The sequence below is a fragment of the Aethalodelphis obliquidens genome, unplaced genomic scaffold, assembly GCF_003676395.1.
Source record: "Aethalodelphis obliquidens isolate GAN/ISIS:26980383/991018 unplaced genomic scaffold, ASM367639v1 scaffold1, whole genome shotgun sequence".
Classification (NCBI taxonomy): domain Eukaryota; kingdom Metazoa; phylum Chordata; class Mammalia; order Artiodactyla; family Delphinidae; genus Aethalodelphis; species Aethalodelphis obliquidens.
This window is the reverse complement of record NW_020837945.1, coordinates 3,500,442-3,523,873: the sequence shown is the minus strand read 5'-3', so window position 1 is coordinate 3,523,873 and position 23,432 is coordinate 3,500,442. Positions and strand designations below refer to the sequence as shown.

At 52.9% G+C, this 23,432-nt stretch overlaps 1 protein-coding gene and 1 non-coding gene across 3 annotated transcripts in view; one reads left to right on the top strand and one right to left on the bottom strand.

The window, feature by feature from the left end:
• Positions 1–1,180: 1,180 nt before the first annotated feature.
• The window catches only part of ABCG1 (ATP binding cassette subfamily G member 1), a 60,490-nt gene continuing 38,238 nt past the window's right edge, over positions 1,181–23,432 (top strand). Inside the window, exons 1-2 of one of the 2 annotated variants that reach the window (XM_027090612.1) lie at positions 1,181–1,321; positions 7,857–8,100. In XM_027090612.1, coding sequence (XP_026946413.1) covers positions 1,280–1,321; positions 7,857–8,100 — 286 coding nt within the window. In that variant the 5' untranslated portion in view covers positions 1,181–1,279. The remainder of the gene's footprint in view (positions 1,322–7,856; positions 8,101–23,432) is intronic. The other variant, XM_027090518.1, reaches the window with a different exon arrangement.
• TRNAE-UUC (transfer RNA glutamic acid (anticodon UUC)) lies at positions 22,548–22,620 on the bottom strand. The gene has a single exon. It is a non-coding gene; the product is annotated as a tRNA-Glu (tRNA).

The window sequence follows — 23,432 nt, the reverse complement described above, 5'->3', positions numbered from 1 at the left end:
CTTCAAGTGAACTATGCAGACAAAAGCAGGGCCCTCTCCCCTTGAAATCATACAATTTACTGCCTTGCCCTCCTTTGATTTGAGGGGAGAATCTGCCTATGGTCATCAGGCTGTGGTGTGAAGCCCTCCTGCCTGGCATGAAAAGCCATGCTCTCTTTCTAGGTGAGGAGAAGGACAGGGGCTTAGCTCATCTGAGGGGTAGTGGGAAGGGGCGATCCAGGTGTGCTGGATGGGAGAAGAGATGCATTCCGACCTGTGGTCCCCACATGCAAACCACTGAATAAAAGCATTAGCCTCTGAGACCGGGAGTAAGGAATGTTTTATCACCATGGTTACCGGGAAATGGTCCCACTTATATATAATAAGGGCTTTAGCAGAGGCCAGGCCATCTGATGCTCCCATCTGGGGCCAAAAGACAGGGTGCCTGAAGTGTTACTCCTTATGAAGTTACCTGAACACAGCTCTGGGCCAGGTGCTGGGCCACGTACTGGGAACACCGGGTCTTTTCTTTATTTGTTGGGATCGGGGGGGTGGGAGCCAGGGGAGGACAGAGGCCTGGGCATCTTCACCTAGTCACCCCTTTGTTACCCAGCACTTGGCTCTGCGTCTGGCACACAGCAATGCTGCATTAATGAGTGAGTGTGCTGCCTCAGTATGGGGGTACCACCCCAGATATGGAGCTGCGGTGGCGGGGGAGGGGTCGTTGGAGCGGCCATCTCTCCTTTAGTTCTCACGCTCCTACGTGGCAGAGTGATGCCCAACAAGGAAAAAAGTGCCCCTCCCCCCTCCCCCCCCCCCAGACGCCTCCCCTGGCCCTCCCTGGCCCGGCACTGCAGGCTTTGAGGTGGCAGTTCTGGAGGGGGACTCCCGCTGACTGACCGCAGGGGGCCCGGGGTCGCTGGCCCAGGCCCCGCGAGTTTCCGAACTCGGCGCCTCCGGGGCCGGGGCGGACCCTCGGCACCAGCCAGGCCAGGGGCGCAGGCAGCGCGAGGAACCGGACTGCCTAGAACTGGGGCAGCCGCGCCGCACAGGAGCAAAACAAGAGCACGCGCACCTGCCGGCTCCGCCCCGCCCCTGCGCGCCGGCCAATCGCGGGTCGCGGGCGGGGCCGGCGCGGGCGGGTCGTGGGCGGGGCCGGGGCCACAGCTGCGGCCGGAGCCGGAGCCAGAGCCAGAGTCCGCGCCCGGCGCAGCCGCCGAGCCTAGGGCGAGCGCGCCTCTTGCCCGCCGCCCGTCCCCGCTGCCCGCAGCCTCGTCCCCACCGCCGCCGCCCCCGGGGCATGGCCTGTCTGACGGCCGCTTTCTCGGTCGGCACCGCCATGGTGAGTGAGCGCATCCTTTGGCCCCGGGACTTGGTTCTCTTCTCTAGGAGAATAAGAAACGCACAAAGACCCGCACCCGCACCCTGACACCTGTCCCCCGAGCCCCGGGAGAGGCGCCCGCCTCCCATCGCCCCCCGCCCTAGCTACCTGGCTTCTCGGGATGCCCCTTGCAGCCGAGGATGCGGGGAAGGCGGAGGGGCCAGGAGAGGCAGGGAGGAAGGAGGCCAGCAGCCCCACAAGTGTACTGATGGCCTTGACCTCGTCTGCCTCCGAGTGAGGGGCCTGGGGCCTGGGGACCCGGAGTGTACTGGGGCGGGGCGGCAGCCCGGGCCAGAGGGAAAGGGAGCCCCATCCCTCTGCCGGCGCGTGCGGCCAGAGCCTGGGGAGCGGGCGCCTCTCGCGCTACTCTCCGGAGCACCGGCACTGTCTGGGGGAACAAAAGAGAGAGGCGGTGGAGAGCCGGGGCCCGTGCTGCCCCTTCGCCCTCGGGGACAGCCTCTCCCGGACCTGCTCAGGAGGGGGCGGCGGAGTCATGGGGAGGCAGATGAGGGCCGAGCCTGGGTACCTCTGGCCACATTTCTGCACCCTGTAGAGAGAATAGGGTGGGGACAGAGGCACGCATCTCACTTTTCCCAAGGGTGCCAGCTCCGTAGGGGTACCACCGGCTGCAGGCGCATTCTTTGCTAGACACTATTACAGTAAGTGCTATTCCTCTGAGTGGTCAAGAGTCTCCTCTTGCCCCTTTAACATATCTCCATAAAGTCACATTAGGAAAAAAAAACAAACTAACCATCGTCTCACCCATCCGAGGGCCCTTCATTTCTATGCCTAGCACGCCAACAGTGCAGTTAGGTACCTCTGGACCGATTTCAGGTCATCTAAAGTACAAGTAGAAAGCATTCCGTATTCCAAGCCCTCTCGCCCTCCCTATCCATCCCCCTTCTATCCTTTGTCTATGTATTTACTATCCTGCTAGTCACTTCCCTTGAGCTGTAACCCCACCGTGCACATCGGTTTTCACCTCCACCCCTCGCCTTTATTTCATTTTTAGCATCCCGTATTTGAAGTCAGCAGGGCTCAGCAGGATTTGACCGACAGTTACCTCTTGCCTTGAGCTCAAGAAAAAAAAAAAAAAAGAAGTAGCCGGGTTTCTGCGCATGCTCTGCTCTGACAACTGCATCCTATGATTCCAAACAGGTTACTGTAGAACATACCGAGCCTCGGCAGCTCATTATATAATGATTTTGTGTAAACCGATACAGTGGGGCCTCGGACACATTAAGGAGGTTGGTAGAGCAGGAAAGAGCCAGGGGCAGGGGGACCCACAGACCGGGTCCCATCTCTGGGCATGTTCTGCCTCTATGACTTAGCTTCTTACATATAAGAGGGATCAAAAACTGAAAGAGGCAGTCCCCTCCTCATGACATTTGCTTTTATCTGGTTGCATGTTTGGGTAACACTTGGCCATTCTTCATTTTACCCGTGTTCATTTCTTTGGGATTCCTAAATGATGGTGGTAATGGAAAATGAAGGAGGTTAGTATTGTTAGTTGTGGGTAAAGAAAGTTTCAGGTCGTGGAGACACTGGGTAACTAACTCTTGAAGCCCTTTCAAGACTGCAAAAGTAGCTCATACACGTGGGACAATAATGAATCAGAATGTTTTAAGGTACAGGTGTTTTTATGTCAAGATATTTTGGATGTTACGTTATGGTTGGAGACAGCCCCAGAACTCAGGTGTTTCGTTCGTGTGGAGGTGCTAATGGCTGAGCTCATTTTTTCAGAGAATGTTGTTCTGTGTGAAAACCATTCTCCCTGAAAACCTTGTGCTTTTTTGTTTTTAATTTTAAAAATTCTACCCAAGTCATAAACAGAGCCCTGGGGAGGTACCCAGCATCCTAAACTTTGCTCTGCGGTCCAGCCCGGGGCTGGCTGCCAGGTGTGAGTCTGGAGAAGGTGCCTTGGAGGATGGAAGAAGCACCCACATGGTGTTTCAGAGTCCCTGAGCTGGGCTGGGCGGGGCAGGCAAGGGCTCCCAATGGGGACTGGTATTTGGGGCTGTTGGAAGCCAGATTTTGGAGACAGTGAGGTTGGCATTCTGAGTGACCATGCCAGTGACACCTACCCTTTGCTTAGTTAAGGGCGTGACGTTTGGGTTCTTTTCCCTTAGGCGGTGGTCTTGAGGATTCTGGACCAGTACGTTCTCCTCTAATGTGCCCAGGGTCCCAGGGAGGGATCTGCCCTTCAACTGCAGGGTCTGCTGGTCTAGGTGGGCACCATAGCTGGCAGCAGTGAGAGTGCACGCCTGGAGCCTGCGAGTTCCTCTTGGCTTTTCTCCCTTCCCCAAGATGCTGTGGGGCAAGTTTCTATCTCCAACTGGACTTCCCTGGGTAAAGAGAGTGAAGCAGCCTCACAATGGCTCAGGGGCTCTCTGACCATTAGAGACCCTCCCCAGCTAAACAAGCATCTCAATATATTAGCATTCAAACTGAAATCAGTGCCCAAGAAAATATTCCTAACAACAGCGGGCAGGAACAGTCCAAACAGGGTCTCCTCTGCATTCCACACCTGTGAACGGACTCACTAGTATTTGCCATTTATTATGCAGCACAAATTGTGTGTGGAAGAGGAGGTCAAAGGCAATGCTTCAGCGAGATAGGGAAGCGAACAAAGAAAGGGAAAGAATGGGGAGGGAGGATGTATTTCATCTTTAATGAACTCAGGAGGCTGAGGACAAGCTAGCTGTAACCTACATCACCGGCGGCTCTCATCTGAGGATGTGTTTCCAGAGAGCTGGTCTATTTTGGAGTGAGAGCCACTGCCACCCATCAGATAGGATTTCAGATAGAATTTTATTAATTGGACACCCATGGCGGAAAAGTGGGTGATGGCATGCACCGCTTTGGTGTCGGTTGCTTTGGGGGTAGGGTTGTGTGGTCCCCCATTCTCTTGTGGATTTCCCTGCAAGGGACGGGGGGCTGGGATGACCCAGGGTCCACTACAGCTTGCCTACAGAAAGCCAAGCAACGTCCCGGCGCTGCTGGGGACTGTTTGGGAGGACCTGTGCAGGCAGGGAAGCTGCAGAGAGCTGGACCCCAGTTTGGCTACTCCTTAACGGTGGGGTCTCAGGCAGGTGAGGTGGTCTCCTCGTGAAATGGAGCGGCAGAGGGTCATACCCCACCCGGCCCCGGCCCCCGGAGAGCTGTGGAGACAGAGGAGGAGTAACCTGTGCAGTCTGGAGTTTAATGAGCGCACTGTAATTGTGCATTGCTGCACGAATAGCCGCTACTGTTCATAATTGCTTACCTACTCCGCGGGAGGTATTAATGCAAAAGTGTAAATAGTAAGTACGGGCCTCTCTCGCTCCCAAATCAGTTTACTCCCCCAGCTTTGTCCCACTGGCCCGTCCACTTGTCTCCCTCCCCACTGCCCCCCGCTGGTGAAGGCCACGCACCCTCCCCACTGCAGGCAGCTGCAGGAGATGTTCTCAGCGGCTCGCTGGTCTGCTACTTCCGCCTTGAGGTGCCTCCGCGGCCCGCAGAGACCTCGGGATAAAGTGCACATCCCTTAACAAGCTTTGCAAGCCCTCCACCGTGCGGACCCCGTGGGCCTCGCTAGTCCCACCTTGTTCCAAAAGCCCCTCCCGCCTTCCCCAGATCAGAGCTCCAGACCCTGAATTACAGATCTCCAGCTGTTCCTCTGTCTTGCTGCCGAGCCTTTGCACGTGCTGTTCCCTCGCAGGGAATGTCGGTCGTGAACGAGCACCCCTTCCCCACCCCACCTCGCTAAGCTCACCTCACAGTTTATTTCCTCAGAAACACCGTGTATCCCCACCCAGGGCCCCCACTGCATTGCGTGACCCTCGTGGGTCCCTGCATCATCTTGTTCTAGCTCTTGCCCCTTGGCATTGAAATCGTTTGCGGCCCAGTCTTGGACCTGAGCGAGCTGAGGCCACAGGCTACGTCTGTCTGGCTGACTGCTGATGCCCAGGGCTTTATCTGGGCTGTGAGTGAGTGAGTGAGTGAGAGGATAGATAGGCTTGGAATCTAGACAGGCAAGTCAGACCCTCATCATAATCCAGGTCTGGCATCTGCTCCAGCTGGCAGGTGGGTGGAGTCATGGCCGTTCGTCCCTGTATTCGTGTAGGTTTCATTAAAAAGGGAAGACCCGACCTGTCCCTGGGCTTCCTCAGGGGTTGACGCAAGTGGTGGGTGCTGGGGGAGGGTGTGGATGGTCCAAGGTGGCTGGAGGTGGAGGGGGCCACGCCCTGGGGAGGGGCTTCTGGAAGCTCCCGCCCCCAACTGAAGACAGAGCAATTGGCTCTCCCGGCGTTAGGGCCAGTGCCCCGGCAGGACGCGGGTCTGGAAGTAGACGTCTCACCTTTCCAGGTGGAGGTGAGGATGGACTTTTGGGACCAGGCCTGGAGCTGTCTCACCCATTGTTCTGTCCACTACCCACCCCCCACCCCCCAGCAAAGCCAGGATTTGGTGTTTCCAGGGCCCCTGTGGAGTCAAACGGGGTTATAACCCTGGGACAGCAGCTCGTGTTCCCCAAGAGCAAGACAGGTGGGCCCAGGGATGGCATTTGGTGCTGCTCTGGGTGCTAGAGCTGCAGGTGCACGAAGCCAAGAGCCTGCTGAGCTGGGGCAGGGCCTCCCGTTGATCCTGCAAGGGGCGCCGACGCAGAAGGCACCTGACAAGCCCGGATGCAGAGGCCACGCCCTGCAGCGCCCTCCCAGGAGCGGGAGAGGCTCGTGCTCAGCCCAGGCTCTGAGGAGGCCCGTTGTCAGGCTAAGACAAACCTCCCCAATTATGCGGAGGATGCACGAACGTACTCCTGCTTGTGTTTGAAGCATTTCTCATGCTCGGCGCCAGCGGCAAACCAAGATTAATTTTGTCAGAGTTTTACTCCACACTTTAATTTTTAGCCACAGAATGTTATAGTCAGTGAGCTAAGTTTTGATACGGTTAAGCTTTCCAGAGGTAGGAGATGCCTGGGAGGTGTGTGTGTTGTGTGTCTTTTTCTTAAACAGCAAAGCAACATTTTCAAACAGCACAAGAACCGGAAGCCCCTGTGCCCACATCTCCCCATCCCCCTATTTGTGTTTTAAAGATTCAGAACCTCCAAATCGTCCAAGATTTCCACGATGGAAATCATGTGGAATAATAATAATGGAAATCCTCTTCAAGGATGCGGTCACGTACCCTCAAGAGGCCACTCTAAGGCGGGGGAGGGCTTGTTTCGGTCACTAGAGTTGCTGGAGTTTATAAGGGTGTTTATGGATGACGCACTCTCTGGTTTTGTTTTAGCCTTTTGTTAGGAACAATAACGATCAAAAAGCCATCAACTTTAAAGAAATACCTCACAAGCTGTGGCAAAATAACAGTATGATGTTATTTAGAACAAACAGCAGTATGGCGGCGTCTCCCCAGTCCTACGGCCATCAGAAGGGCCTGAATTATCAAAGGTGGCTGTCCACGGGCTCTCGAGATCAGGCTGACTGCCTGCAACAGTACGGAGGAGTGTCGCCAGAGGCCACGCTTTGGGCAGGGTGGAATGTTCTGTCTTGATTCAAGAGGCAGCTAGAAAAAGCACAGCGCATTGTTCATCCACCCCAGGGTTCTTCTGTGTTTTGCAGGTGCCTAAAGCATATTGACTTGTCCAGCCATTGCCAAGCCATTAGCAAGAATATTCCTTTCTTTGCTTAAAGACCTTTGGTTCTTGGCTTATCTGTGACAGTTCAAAGGACTCCCGATGGAATCTCGAAAAGCCAGTGTAGCTATGTATTAGGTATCCAGGTGATGCAGTGGAAGAGGCAACCGTTTTTCAAGATGACTCACACTGGGATCACTTCTGCCCCTCACTTGATCGTAGAGCTCAGAGCAAGTTCCTTAACATAGTCTGTGCCTCAGTTTCCTTGTCTGTATCCCAGAGAAAAACAAATCAACCTTTCGAACACTTCAGTGCCATTATGAAGGTACAGTGAGGGAGGAGAGCTGTAAGGGATTTGGAAGATTTACAAGGGAAACACAAAGGCCATCTCCTACAAACCCCGTCGGTCCAAGTGGTATCGCTGCTCTTGAGAAACGTGTATGAGGTTACGCCAGGAAGGGACTAAAAGAGCTCATTGTAAAGCTTTTTCAGTTGTGCGTTTCTTAGCAGCCTCATGCATTTTTATGGGATTTTTTAGTGAGTGGACTGCAGGCAGATAATTTTTAGGGTGGCTGGTGTCTCATTCTTTGAGACAGGTGATGTATTTATCAGTTTTGTGATTAGATGTTAGGATTCCTAGATAAGACGGTAGATCATAGTTTATCTTTAGCATGTTTTTAGTAGAAGAGTAAGTGAGGGCCGGGGAGGAGGAATTCCTGTAGGTGAGCATCCTTCCTGTGACGCTGAGGGCACCATGGAGGGTGAGAAGCACTGATCGATGACTCTGACTGATCGATGGCCCTGAGCCTGATGGTGAGTCCCTGTGGTCCTTCCCGTGGTGTAACTTATACCTCCTCTTGGTGCTTTTCCTCCCCATCTTTCTAGAATGGCAGCAGTCACTCTGCAGCAATGACAGAGCCCAAGTCAGTGTGCGTCTCTGTGGACGAGGTGGTCTCCAGCAGCAGGGAGGTGATAGAGATGGAGCTGCTGAACGGACTTTTGAAGAAAGAGGATAACAGTCTCACAGAGGCCCAGCGCCTCTCCTCCCTGCCGCGGAGGGCGGCTGTGAACATCGAATTCAAGGACCTTTCCTACTCGGTCCCAGAAGGTCCCTGGTGGAGGAGGAAAGGTAGGGCGGGGGCATCCAGAGGCGCGGCACCTCGGAGGAAGGAACAGGTTGTTTGGGAGGATCTGGGTCTGGAAGCTGGGAGGCTGATTCTCTTTCCAGACTCTGGCTCTGCTGTGGCCAATGCATGTAATTGCTTTACGCCTGATTTTTCCTCACTTACGATATGAACAGATCAGATTAGATGACTCAAGATTCACAGCGTTTGTTGGTTTTTTTTGACTGAAGTATAGTTGATTTACAACGTTGTGTTAGTTTCAGGTGTACAGCAAAGTGATTCAGTGATACATATATATATATATATGCACTTTTCCAGATTCTTTTCCATTATAGGTTATTACAAGATATTGAATATAGTTCCCTGTGCTATACAGTAGGTCCTTGTTGTTTATCCATTTTATATATAGTCGTGTGTATCTGTTAATCCCAAACTCCTAATTTATCCGCCCCTCCTTTCCCCTTTGGTAACCATAAGTTTTCTACGTCTGTGAGTCACACGCTGGTTCTTAAGCTCTGATCTGATCACACAGTTTGACCACGGTCCATGTGTGCCAGTTTCCTGTCTGCACTCGAAGGGTCCTCTTTACTGGATGCCGTTAATGTTAGTCTTTCGAGATAGGACTGTTTTTTTTTTAATGTTTCAGAGCAAAGTGGAAGCCAGGTGTTTCCTCCCAAGCTTGACATGTTGAAAAGTAACAAGTGACCTATAGTAACCTCTCTGGAAACCAGACGTGTATGTTTACAGATCTTGAAAGGACTGTCTCATGGGGGTCGTTGGTGGGCTATCCATAAAAACAGAAGAGAGGGCGGAGCAGGTGGGACTCGGAGGTCTCGGGAGAGCCATGCCCACAGGAGTTTGCCGCCAGCCTGTTGCATGTTAATGGGAATTGATGACTGACGGTGTTCTGAGTTTTCTTAGCAACGTGGATGCTCCCTTGCCAGCTCTAGGTTTTCAAAGTGTGTGGAGTTAATGCCTCCCTGGGTTGGTATTTCTTTCTCGAGCCCGACCGACTTCTTCCCGTGGAACTCACTCCGTGTCCCCCGCTGCCCCGTGCACCCTCCATGTATCCATCTTTGGCGGGGGGGTGACTGGGAGAGGACGTGCTACACATCACCCAGAAACAGTGGTCCTCAGTTTCTAATGAATCATTGAAAACAACTTGAAAATCTATGAGGAATTTGCAACAAAGTGACTCAGGTACCCCCGGAATATCCTGGAATATTGGGGTTGTTTAGAGCTCTCAACTTAAATCTAGATTCAATCCTTCTTCGTTTTTGAAGGAGACCCACCAAGACTCACTTGTTTACTTTGCATCTTTCTGCCCCTTATTGCCTTCATTTTGCTTCCTACTCTCTTGACGTGAAGCAGTTGAGACGGTTGGCGTGGGCACCCTGGAATTCCTTAGAGCCATGATTTTAGAACCTTGATTGACTGGTGCCTGGGACCTTTGAGCCGAGCTGGTTGTGGGATGATTTTGTGTCTGTTTGCACCAATGGGAACAGATCCCAAACCTCCCCAGCGGCTGATACCGTCGCATTGTTATCTGAGACTCAACATCTTCAGAGTGTGCCAGCCTGTTCTGTTAACAAAGAAATTCTGTGAGAGGCTCAGGGTCGGGCCCATTTGGTTGAGTCTCTTGAAATTTCGACATAAGATTCCAGCCTTTTCCTTCTCCACTTGAACAAAGATTTTACCGAAACAATGCACTGGGCGACCAGGAGGGTGTCGTGAGGTTTTGACCTGCCGTGTCTCTATAGACAAACTGCGGCAGACCTGTGGGCCACGTGGGCAGGTTTCTGTCCACGTGTTACGTGTGGCCTTAGAAACGTGGTCATGATGCTGAAAACGCTTGGGTGGGTATCCTCGCAGGTGAAGGCTTGAGATGCAGAAATGCACGTGTTTGAAAACCATGGCAGAATCTTGGTTTGAAATCCAACCCTGCAGGTGTTCACTTGGGGCTGGCAGGTGAAGAATATCATTTCCTGGTCAGGTGTGCGGCTTGCCCACCCTCTGTTCTCTACGTATTAGAACTGGTCACACTGATTGTCAACAGTGATGGCCTCTTAATTAATGAGGGAGGAGCCGCTACCGTCCATGGCCGGTGGCCTCCTAGGAAGCCCCGCCCAGATGGCTGCGGGATAAACACTTGCCCTGCAGTAACCTGTGTGGGCTCAAGCGGGGAGGAGTAGAAAGTGGGCCCCCGGGACCTGCCTGTGAGTCAGAGATGGCTAGGGCTGGAGAGGAAGTCGGCACCGTCAGCCTGGTGTGTCCAGGTGTTTGGTTTCTCAGCCAACGAGGCCTGACTTCTCTGTCTGGCTTCCTCCTGGCCCTTTCTCCACCCCAGTGCCTGTGTCCACTTCCCTCTCTGTGCCCCTTCTCCCGTGCAGCCCCATCGTTTCTTTCGGTCTTGGTACCCTCGCAGTTCAGAATTTAGATTGTTTATCACTTCCGCATAACTCGAGGGCGTGGGATACTCGTCCACATTCTCACTGAATAGAAAGGAAGCCACGTGTGAAGGGCTTGCCCGAGCCTGAGCTGGGAGCTAGGCCGGGGGCTGGGTGGTGGTTTCCGACGCTTGGGCACCGGGCAGCGCCTGGCGCAGGGCCTCAGGGTGCCAGGGTCCCCACGGCCATAGGGAAGCTGTGCTCCTTCTCCAGGCTTGGTGCCCACAGACGCTGCCGAGCTGGCAAGCGTTCCCCTTTTCTCTTGGTGGTAGTTTTAGGTTTCACGTCGCCTCTGTGTGATGCCCAGCGTGATGCCAAGTGTGACCAAACTTCGGGGCAGGAGCTTATGCTCTTACTTCTCTGACCATATTCTGTTTTTCTGTCTGTATCAAGTCAATAGTCTTTTGTTTTTTTAAAAATTCAACTTTATGTGCTGAGCTCATTGTAATGCCCACAGTGAAGTGTGCAGTGAAGGACAAAGGAGCCTGAGGGCTGGAGTGATTCGCTCAAGGTCGGAGCCAGCAAGGTCCGCCACCCAGCCATCGGATTCCTAGTTCAGGCTTCTTTCCATCACGAAGACACTGGGCCACTCCAGTAAACTCTAGGAAAGCCGTTTTCTCCCAGAACGTGGTGCTACCACACACACTCAACACAGAATGCTGTAGCCAAGCCTGGCACTGGGATTAGAATAATATTAAAAACTCCTACACAGTTATTTAAAGAAAGAAGACGGAGAAAGAGAGCTTCATAACCCTTAGTAGAAGGGTCGTAAGTGACTCCATAGCAGCATTTTGAAGAAGGCAAATGTCAGGCACTGATGCTTTCTAATTCTTGAGCTTGACAATTGCCAGGCATTGACTTCAGCGTCTAAGAAAACAACTTGTATTTTCAATTCTAGCTCCATTTTCACCATATGATTAATGATGGCTTGAGAGGAAAATCTGGATCGTATAATAGATTCCTAGTGGACAACATAATTGTGAAAGGAACTGTTCTCAGGAGAAAAAAAGTACACCCCAAGGATGATTTCCCTGGCTTCTGATACAGTGATTACTTTCCCTCAAGGAATTCACTCACATAGCCTAAGTTGATGGGACAGATGATTTGGAACAATGTGGACTCTGGTGCCGTTACACAAACTATTGTGTCGAGGGACGTAGGGGAACAATCCGGTTTGATTGTCCTCACTCACCCCAGTGTGACTTATTTTTGAAAGCGGCTTTTGCTTCCTGGATGGTAGACACTGTGTTGGCGTTGGTAACATTTAGGACCCCTTGTTAAGAAGAGAACCCACATTGTGAAATGCTGAGGTGGAGCGGAGAAAATTCTGCACTCAGACAGCACTCTCTGGCTTTCAGAACTCATCCACACGGTGGAGTTAAGGGGGTACTCTGGGTCGTCTGTCCCCCAAGGAGACTGGAGCCATTTGCATTTATACAATTCAAGCAGCCCTTTGGTCCAGTTGGCGCAGAGGCCAATTCTGTCCTTTCAATGTGTGGAGTACACGAGGTTCAGAGATAGATCCCAGGTCACAGGAGCAGGGGAGAGGGGATGTGAAGGCAGGTCTGGGGGGCTTGAGCCTACAGGACCTGACAAGACACCTAGCAAACATCCGGCCCTGATGTGAGCACACAACGGGACCATTATGGCACGGATGTGTCTCACCCCATTTTACAAAACCACTGGGGGTGGCCTTGACTGTTACCTCTGACTCATTTCCCCTTTAATTGGCCTGCTTGGATGTCAGTCACCTCTGCCTTTCACAAGGACCCACAAAGAGGTTTCCTAATCCCATGGGGAGGCTTGGCTGTCCTGTCTCCTCCCCAGGGAGGTGAGGCTGGCATGTACGGCATGCTTTGCGCAAACAGGTGACATGATTCTTAGAAATGAAATAACGCCTCCCAAGATTACCTCGTGGGTTGAGAACAAAAGTCACATCTGAGGGTTTGGAGAGTTTTCTTTACTCTTCCCCAGCCCAGCTGGGGCCTCACCACAGTAACACTCCGATGGAATGGGACAGCACCTCCTACTTTGAAGCCGGACCCTCCAGCCTCATCCTTGCCAAATGCCAGGATGGAGTTACATATTCTAGGCAGCCCCACATCAGATTATCTGTATTGGTTTGCTTCTGAGCTATAAAAATGCATTTGAACACCCTTCTCAAATTGAAGTTTGCTTCCTCTTAATTTCCATGGCCATTGCACAAGGCCTGCGCTGACAGGCTGGCTGAAACGAGTACAATGTGCCATTAAAATCCCTTTCAGCGGGCTTCCCTGGTGGCGCAGTGGTTGGGAGTCCGCCTGCCGATGCAGGGGACGCGGGTTCGCGTCCTGTTCCGCGAAGATCCCGCATGCCGCGGAGCGGCTGGGCCCGTGAGCCATGGCCGCTGAGCCTGCGCGTCCGGAGCCTGTGCTCCTCAACCGGAGAGGCCACAGCAGTGAGAGGCCCGCGTACCGCAAAAAAAAAAAAAAAAAAATCCCCTTTTAGCGATTCCATTAAGGGAAGACTGGATTCCAACCCAGCGCTGGGAGACTTGATCCAACCGACTGGGACAGGGGTGGGGAGGGAAGGCCAGAGAAAGGGAGAATCTAGAAATCCCAGAGCAGAGAGGGGGCTCCAGAGGGGGAGCTGCTCAAGTGCAAAGGCGGGTTTCTCTTCCCCAAGCATGAATGAATTACTTTTGTACTTCTTGGAAACTATCGTGCTAAGGTGGGCTTTCTTTGGGGTGCAAAAGAAATGGCTTTTGCTGCTCTTCCTTTGCCTTTCTTTGAGGCTGTGACTGGTCTTATAGTGCCGTGTGGCAAACCTAAACCTTGCTTGCCAGAGCTCCCTGCCTGAGGCTGGGGCTTTACACCAGGAGCCCAATGACCCCAGGTCACCTTGGTGAATGCAGATGGCTGGAGACCTCCTCCCGTCCCCTCCCGGGCCAGTTCTTAGGCTCTCAGTGGCTTCCTCTCAGGCCCATTTGGTGATGAGGTCTTCTGGAATAGTTCTGTACCTCCGTCTTACATGCTCCAAAAGAGGCTTTGAAAAACTGTGGAGGACGGGCTGACTCTCAGGACAGACGGATGTAGCGTGACCATGTACAAAACCAAAAGGGTTTGCTAGTTTACAGCAGAACTTGAACATCCAAGGGGTCTAGGCTCCCCTTCTCCAGCCAGCCCCTTCTCTCCCTTGGAGCACACTGCACGGAAGCCAAACGTCACCAGTTGGGACCTGGAATCAGGGGTGTGTGATTCAAGTGTGGCTCGATCAGGTTCAACAGCCCCCGTAGACACGGCACAAGTGGCCCTGTCGACACCGGCTCTTCTCCTTTGCGTCACTGTCAGGCCACCCCCGTCGCCTTCCGATTGGCAATGCACAGTAACACGTTGCTGTTTTTCCAGTGTGCCTGGTCTGGAGCCATCTGGTCTCTTCAGTGTGACTTTGCAGGACTGTGATCTGCTCAGTGGGGGGCTGGTGTCACTATCACTTTCAAGGACATTCTTGCGACACTCATTTTCACTTGCTGGGGGGGGGTGCCCTCCTGCCTTCCTTTAACACCCCCAAATATGCTGACACCTTGAAAACTTCACATGCAGGAACTAACGTCCCCTCTTGTAAACTGGAACCGAATCCATCAAGGCCAAGAAATAACACAGGGTGACATTCTGCTGAGCACGAAACCATTTCTTTTGTCTATAAATTGGCAGAAGAAAACGTTTAGTAACCCTACACCTGCTCTTTTTGAGTTCAGTTGTAGAATCAACAGATTTGCTTATTTAAGGAACAAAGGTAACCACGTGGGTCAGATTAAAAAACATTTGGAAAGACTGAACCGTACAAACCAGGGGTTTGTAGAATGGAGGTACATGCGCTATAAAACCCTTGCTGATGGAGTTCCAAAACCTCTATAGGAACGCTTACATTCAAGTGAAATATCTCTGATACTGAGTGGTTTTGCCCCTAATTTGAGAAAAGGCGTCAAGAGGAGTTTTCAGAGTGAAGGATGGAGGCTGATGCACCTGCAGGGACCCGGCCTGACCCACAGCCCGTAGTTTCACTTCTCACTTTGTCAGCTGTGTTGTCGTTAGTCACCTTTGTGCTTGTGGGGTAAACGGCGTTCGGCGTCAAAACTGAGACATGCCAGAGTGATTTCAAGACTGTGATGATGTCCAGCTGACACCTATATTTAGAGCCTGAATCCTGGAGCCCAAAGGGTCCTGGGAGCTCCCTCATCTGACGTCTCACCCGTGGAGCAGTCCCTCTCGCCCCATGACAACGGGCGGCCAGCCTGTCTGGGCAGCAGCCAGACCCTGACATCCCTCTGCGTGGCCAGGTCCATGTTTGCACAACTCTCATTCTTAGAATTCTGTCTGTTGAGCTGAAATCTCAATTCGAGTCATGTTCGTTTGTTGATCCAAGTTCTGCTTTTTGGAATTCTGCAGAACGTGTACAATCTTGGTCTTGAAATGAGCTCACCAATTGGGAGGAGAAAAGCCTAACCATGTACAAAACAGGTACATCAAGATCCAGGGCTACCTGGAAAGGAAGAAATAAGAAGCCTGTGGTTTGTGGAGGAGATGAGGCTGGAGTCCTGCTTTGGGAGCAGGTACCACAGTGGCATCCTTGGAGGCAGGGCAGTGAGCAGGGGCCCCTGCTGGAATGTTCTTGGTTTTGGTTGTGAACTGGTAAGGGTGGAGATGAACGGAAAAACAGAACCTGAGTGACTGTTTCTGTTTCTTTTACTGTCATAAGGTGAGCTGATGCGCTCAGACAAAAAAGTCCCTGCCTTGATAGCTCCACTGCCTATCTTGAAAGCGAAACTTTTAGCAGGAATTTTATGGGATTTCTCAGTTTTTATTTCTTCCCTCCCACTTTTTTTGGCGGGAGAAGTGTCTGGGTTTTTTTAATTAAAAATAACTGTTTACTAAGCAAATGCTGTGTGCTTTAGCACATTGTCTCATTATGTGTTCCCCGGAAAGCCGTTATCAGTGTGGACATTACCCAGGAGAAAAGGAGGCTTAGAAGGAGGCAGATCTCAGGTTCAGGCTTAGACCGCAAGTCCTAACGACCTGCCTCTCAACAAGCTCCACTGAGAACACTCCTCCCCTTTGTCATTTCGCAGGTCCACGTAAGATGAGCTGTTTTTCTCACCTTTTCTTTGCGGATGACAAACACAACCCCAGACCCTGGCGGCAGCAGGGGTGCCACAAAAGCCCTTCTCATCTGCTGGGGAAGGGGACCCCCAGATTTCCTTCATGAGCTGGGCTGGGGCGAGTTCTGGCTTCCATCGTGAACCAGAACTCCGTCCAGCTGGCTGGGGTCTGTTCAGGGAGCCTCTGCTCGCCCTGCCTCTCCAGGACGGGGTTATCAGCCCCCCCCCCGTCGTCCACCCCTACGTTCCTTCCAAGGGCGACCGGACCGGCTTGTCTCGAAGGAGCGAATTCATTCTGGCCAGGCCCACCTCCCGCCCGCCGAGAGGGCTCTTCCGCCGGCTTTAAAAATGGAGTAAAAAGCCATCTCTTTTCTTGGCCGGGGCGGACGCTGACTCTGCAGGCATGGGGCCTAGGGCGACGTTTGCGCTGTCCCAGCCAATCGGCAGGGACATACCTGCTTTCAGATATAGATCTGGCTGAGGGTCCGGCAGAGGCTCCCTGGAGGTTTTCGTGCTCCTCGGGAATCCTAAATTTTCAATAGTTGAAAGATAAGAGCACGGCCGGCCTAGCTGCGGGCCGGGCAGGTGCGCCCCGCTGCGCGTGCGCAGTGGCCGCCGGGCGCCGCCGCCGCCCGCGCCGGGGTTACTACCGGTCAACGCTCGCGGGTAACCTCGGCGGCGCCGCGCGATTGGCTGCGCGCCGGGCGCTGTTGCTAAGCGCGAGCAGAGGACGCCGAGCTCCTAGGTCCGGGTGCTGCGGCCCCTCCGAGAGCCTACCCCCGACTGGGGCGCCCTGTGCACAGCGACCCCCGGGCATGCGCTCCCCACTGCTCCAGCCCAGATCCGTCGAACACCTGGGCGCAGAAAGTGGGAGAACCTTTCCAGTAGCCTAATTTTGCTCTGGAGGCATCACTAAAATGTATCTGAGGAATGGAGACATTTCTTACCCAGTGATTATTATTTTGATGTCTCTAAGCATACTTGGGAAACTTCACTGGAATAGAAGTAGCACATAGATATTTAGAAAGGCTGTCCTCAGGAAAACGGCTGGCGTCCTGGGCAGTGTCTCAGTCCTTATCGCGTTCATCAGAATGGGGAGGCTTCATGAATTTTCCAGACTTCTATTTAAAGTGGCAAGCGGGGCCATTAGGTCAGGTGCATGCGTTTCCTGTGAGACAACCGAAACCTGAATCCTCAGGAAATGTTGTTTTGCTTTGTTTTAGGTTCTCCCTGTGGGTGAAGTAACGAGAGGCAGGGCCTCCCAGCTTGGGCCAAGCAGATGAAGCAGTCAGCGTTTACAAATGACCAGGGTGGATTTTGGAATCCTGGAATTCCCTTAGGAATCTGAGTGGCAGGTCCAGTAAGTGGGCTGGAATCCAGTGTCACGCTGCAAGGCTGCCGCTTCCCTGATCCCTGCTGACTCACTTCCGTCCTGGGTGTGTTGGCGAGGCTTAGAGAAATGGCAGCTGAACTTCAGGTGTGCTTCCCGTAGCATCCAGTACACATCGTGTGTGCGCACGCGCGCGCGCGTGGGTGTGTGTGTGTGAATCCATACATGCGATCATAAATATAAACATGATTTCTACAAGTTGGGCTCCGTTCCAGCGCCTCAAAGGCCTGGGATGCCTTGATGGAACTGGGGGTACCATGCTTTGCCTGTCCCTGGGAACCAGGGTCTTCCCTAGACACCCGCCGGTCTGGTTCCTATGGGCTGAATTTAGGTGAATTATGAAACGTTCAATGCCGCCATTCATATGGCTCCTGACCAAACGCAAGGAGACCGGGAGCTAATGATTGTTCTTACGAGAACAGTCTTGGGTTTTACTTGGTTGCTCATTTGATTTTGTGATTGTACAGTTGACATAAACCTACCTAGAAAGTATGGTTCTCAAATCTCTGAGACTCACTGACCTGAAGGTTGGATACAGGAATCAGAGATGGTGGTGGGTAACTTTTACACATAAATTCCCTCTTGTGTTTTCCCGAGGTGCGGCTGGTGAGGTGGGTGAAAAACCTTTGGAAAAAAGAAGGAAGTGCACATTTATGATAGCCGAGACGTTCTATTGCTATAAATAATAACAGTGCTCATTGCCAACCCAAGCACAGACTATATCCGAAAGCTGGTTGAAAAGTGGGGACCGCTTACATTTAGTTTCACATTTCATGAGAGTCCCCATTGACACCTGGAAAGGAAGCTTGTGGGTTTCCTGTTTCTAAGACCTGCATGTCAGCCTGTCCAGAAAATGGTTATGTCCTAAATGGTATGAGAGGGTACGGTCTAATCATGGGCTTCTGGTCCACCCTGTAAGTTGTCACAAATGTGCTGCATGCCTTGGTCCAAACCCCACACCCTTTTCTCGTCTCTGATTTTTGTCTGGCTTAGAGAGGAGGATGACGACTGTCCTCTTGTCCCTTCGTCTCTTCTTAAGAGTGTTCTTAGTTTCAGGATTGGATAAGTCTCTAGAAGGTGCTTAGCCTGGCCAGAAGTCTCTCTGTGGGCCCTTTCCTCCTTGTCTCCTTTCTCTGCAGCCACTCTGCATGTGCCAGCCAGGTGGACCGCCTGCTGCAGAAGGGGCTGCTTACCCAGTATCTGTGTGTTCTCTGCCTGGGCCACACCCTCTGCCAGGAACCCTCCCTGCCTCCCCAAGCTGGGGGAAAGCCTGCCCTCATCCATCCTTACCTCCGGGGCCAGGGTCCTTCCTGGGCACCTCCCCACCCCTCTGCCCTACGATCATGGAACTCAGTGCATGATTTTATGTGTTTCTTCTTCTGAGCTTCCAAGCAGGGGCTGTGTCCGTCACCCCTCATCTCTGCCACCTACCCCAGGCTTCACTCAGAGTCGGCACCCTCTAGGTGTCTGCCGAATGGATGTATGAAATAACAAAACTCTGCATCAAAGTAGAAGAGCATATGCTTTCACCCCAGGAGAGGTCTTAGGAGAAGCGGGGAGGAAAAGCAAGAGCCTGAGGAGATGGACTGTTTCGATCCCCCCTTGCTGTGTCAAGCCCGTGCGCCATCTCTGACTAGCCATGTAGGAAGTGGTTTCTAGGTGCTGCTTCCTTGGGGCAGCTCAACCGCTGGCCTCAGCTACAGCATCGTGGATGGGCAGGTGGGGTGCCGGGCAGTGGGGAGAGCCTGGATTCTGGGTCAGGCAGCCTGCTCTTGAAGCCTGGCTCCACGTGGTTTGGGGGCCTCGGTTTCTCATCTGCGGAATGGGCCTGATAAGAGTGCCGGTCTCAGAGGGTCGGAGTGGGGGGAGTGACTGTGACCCACGTGCACACAGTGGGGCTCAATGCTTTTTAGTGTGTGGGTCGAAGGTCTCTGAAGGGTTGGGTTCTTGGCTTCATTAAAGATTTGGCATAATAATAATAATAAAATAATAATAATACAGCTCATGTGCAGTAGCTTACCCCGTCTTCCCAGCAACCCCGCGGGAAGGTTTGCTTACCCTTGCCCTGTGGCCCAGAGCAGTTAGGTCCCTTGCGCCCTTGTCCAGCAGCACAGTAGTGCCGTCTCTTGCACGGCATCCGGGATCTCTCATCCAAATGCCTGGAGCTTCCTGCCTCCCAGGGGGAGACAGCTGACAAGCTTCCCCAGGGTTGCTCTGCGAGAGAATTTCTATACTGTTGCTTCTCTACCGTGCCCCTGGGTTTCCTGCTCACGGCAACAATTAGAACTAAATCAACTGAGCGTTTCAGAGATGTGAACAAATGCCTCTTGTCAAGACGCGTGTGCTTTCGTGGACCAGCTAGGTACAGTTTATTCTATCCAGGAGGTCTTCCAAGAGCTTTAGGTTACCACCCGAGGAGGGTTGCTTGGTCCAGACATTTACAAGGAAGCATCTACACTTGTCATTACTGGATGGAAATTTCCACCGTTGCAACGAAGCTACCCTCAACCTTACACTTTAGGGCTTGGCCTCAGCAGTGAGGTTTGTGTAGGTTACCTTAGGAGGATGTGAGGTTTTATCCGGTGCCGCACGTTTTAGTCTGGTGGCTAGACTTTGACGATTGAACATTAAGTATGTTGTACCCACTGCTCCAGCTGGCAGCCGCGGGGGTGTCGGTGGTGAGCGAGGTCTCAGCGTGGCAGCGGCGTGGCCAGCACAGAAGGCTGTTCTTGGAATTGCAGATATTTTATGTGAAATCCCACTGGCTGCAGTTTTGTAGAAAATGTATTTTCCTTCCTTTACAGTCATTCTGAATTAATGTGTACCAAGAAGGAGGTTAAGATGAATTGAATTGTATGTGGGGTTTAGTTAAAATTTTCCTTCTTTCTCTCGCTGTTTATTTTAATAAAATGATTCCCCGTCTAGCGCCTTTTAGCAACATGCACTCAGCAGAGAAGGGGGTGGGGCTGGAAACGTGGCCTCCAGACTAAAAGAGTCAGGGTTCAAAACCCGGCTCTACCACTTACCAGCTGGGCAACTGGCTGAGTCACGTAACCTCCCTGTAGAAAGGAGTTATTAATAATAATAATACCCATCTTATTGGACCAAATATCTTGATACAGGTGAAGCTCTGTGCCCAACATGCAGCATTTAATAAACAGTAGCTACAGTCCTTATGAATGGTATTATATGGGATATAATAAAATAATAATAGCCTAGAGTCAACAGGATGTTATCATTCTGAAAGTAAGTTGGGGCTTTAGAAATAAAAGGAGTGAAGCTACTGCACAGTTATGGTGAACGTTGACTTAGCTGAGCATTTCCTAGGTGCGAGGGAGGAGGGGAAAGACCTCCCGAGGTCACAGGGCTGTAAGTCTTGTGTTAGAGGGAGGGTCCAGCCCTGTGTACCTGCCTTGGGCTGCGAGGCCCCCAGTGGGCAGAGGAGGATGGCAGTGGTGTGACCAGCCTTGCCGGCGGCCCCACCGCCTTGTCATTGACGAGGGAACCGCTGCTGGAGAAGCGTGAGCGACACGTTCAGCCTTCCTACGAGGGCCACTAGGACCCCAGGCTCCCCTTCTCTGTCCTGCTTCCTGTCAAAAGATCCTTTGACCTCCCAGGTCCACAGGCATTTTTAATGAACTTGAAACGTTAAAATATTTCCTTCTTTCACGCATGTGCCCTGCAGCGTTGTCTTCTTCAAGAACGAGGTAGTGTCATCAGAGAGAAATCTGATGAGCTTGGAGGCTGTGGTGTGGGGATCCTGCAACCAGGGCTCACATCCGGCCCAGATTAAGCCTGCTCTGCGTCTCTGGGGACAGCAGACGGCTGTGACAAGTGGACACCACACTCGCGCACGCAGGGCAGTGCGGGGTGAATCCGCTGCTCTGGGACTTTGTCAGCCTCGCGGGGGTGGGGTGGTCACGTGGGCAGACTTTCCAGCGGGAATCGGGGCCCCGGAGGCCTGTAATGGCCAGGAAGGAGCACGTGGATCTCTGGGAGTTTCGTAACTCTGACGATCAAGGACTTGCTCTGAGAGCCCTGCCCACGTCCAGACGTGACTGGACTTGGAATGTGAGAGCCGGACGACCTGGCTGGGCCACCAGGTTTCATGAAAACCTGTGCAAAGTGGGCCTTCTTGGTTCACATGACATCCGTGAGCTTGCTGTAGACTGAAGGGGGACACATCAGAGCTGTGTTTCTGGGGGGAGTTTGAAAATCCATAGGGTTTGGTAATGTTATTTGTTACTGTTTGGTAAATGATTCCGTCGTATGGAGAAGGCCCCAGGGTGCTTTGGTCACTTTTTTTTTTTTTTTTTTTTTCAGTTTTGGGGGCCCTCCCTTTTTTTGGCCCTCCCCCTTGGGGGGCCCAGGCTCCGGACGCGCAGGCTCAGCGGCCATGGCTCACGGGCCCACCCGCTCCGCGGCACGTGGGATCTTCCCGGACCGGGGCACGAACCCGTGTCCCCTGCATCGGCAGGCGGACTCTCAACCACTGCGCTACCAGGGAAGCCCTGGTCACTTTTTTTACAAACGTGCCTGCCATGGACCCTACAGTGGAGCCAGATACCTCCCTAAGGAACGTAGGGCAGTGAGGTTTTCTTTTATTTTGTGCAAAATTATCAAAGCACGTGCTATTCTTACTACTGTATTTGGACTTTCTGCGTTCCCATTAGGGATTAGTGGCTTTTCAAAAACTGTGCTATGAGAGGGGAGGAGGGTGCTGGAGCAATTAAGGGCCGCGATGCCTGGTACCCAGACCCGGATGGTCAATCTGGGGATGGAGAGAAGTGTCGAGAGGTAAGGGGTGAGTTTGCTGCTGGGAGAAGGCCAACCTCTCTGGGGGCTGTTTCACACGTCACACGTCCACAGCTGCTCTCAGCGCTGGTGAGGGTGCGATGGCCCGGGAGGTGGCCCTTTGGCCAGAAGCTGACGTGGCAGGAGTCCCTCACAGTGAGCAGCGGCCCCAAACCGAGTGAGCACCAAATTGGCCCCGGAGGGTGACCGGCCCCCTGCCCTGCCCCGAGGCTCCTCTTTGGGGATCTGAGGCTGGCAAGCCTCGGTGTGTCCAGCAAGTGCTGAGTGACACTGATGCTGGCCCGGGGACCCTGCTCTGAGAGCCGCTGGGGTAGAGCAGAGAAGCTGGCGGCCACTTGAGAACCACACTTGACCTTTTTAAAAGCCGGAGCCGGAAACGGCCCTGCTCACACAGTCAGCTTCCCTGGGGATGAGGGTGGTGGGACAAGGATGCAGACCTTACTTCGTGGGAGATGCAGGGCCAGGCATAGCTTCTGAGCCCCCCAGTCTGTGGACTTAGGGAGCCTGCAGGCCCCTCCCCTCCACAGCGACCTGTAGAAGTTCACTGTCCCTCAAGGCGTCTCTGTGCTTCCAGACGCTGGATAACAGGGCAGGAATGCCTGGATTCAGCAATTTATTTATTTATTCATTTTTGGCCGTGCCTCGCGGCTTGGGGGGTCTTAGTTCCCTGACCAGGGATTGAACCCGGGACCTCGGCAGTGAAAGCGCAGAGTCCTAACCACTGGACCACCAGGGAATTCCGAGGATTTAGCAATTTATGCCATTATTTAAGAGAGCACAGATTGTATTTTTATCTTCATCTGATCCAGAGAACCGTGTTCTAGGTACCCATCCCTCTGTGTGTGTGTGTGTGTGTGTGTGTGTGTGTGTGTGTGTGTGTGTATTCATGCTTCCTGGTTTGCAGCATCTTCTGTGCAGGATAAAGAAAAAGTTTCCTTCTGCTTATTTGCAAAACCTGGTCAAGCCTCCAAGTAAAGCTGTTTTGATCTCTGTCACTGTCCAACTTATCCCCTGGCCAGTTCCTCTGTGAAATCTGGGGAGAGGGCTGGTGGGAAGGGCTTCACAGCACTGCCCAGACGGACGGTGGGAGAGTCGTCGGCGGGAGCCAGGTGCGCACAACTCCTCACCTGGCTACCCTGGCTGTTCTCTGTTCTTGTCTGTAAACCTCCTTATTTCTGACTAAAAGAAGAATTGTCCTCTTCTGGCTAAAACCACACAGCAAATAGCAAAATCATTTGCAGAGGCTGGAGCCTGTGGTCAGTCTGGGGTGGGGAGAGCACGGCAGGGGCAGCTGCGGGGCTGGTGGGTGTTTAGGGTGGGGCGTTGGACCTGAGCCTCTCCGTCCCCTCCCGGCGCTGTGTTCTGACGTGAGCCTGTCTGAGCCCTTCTCTCGGTATTTTGTATGTAGTGATACCGGTCACTGCAGAATAAGGTCGGCATGTCCACAGTCCTCTGCAGCAGCTCCAGGGACCAGATAGGAAGCACGGGCACCTGATGTTGTTGTAGGGCGCGGTCAGCTAACTGCCACGCAGCAGGAAGCTGAAGTAA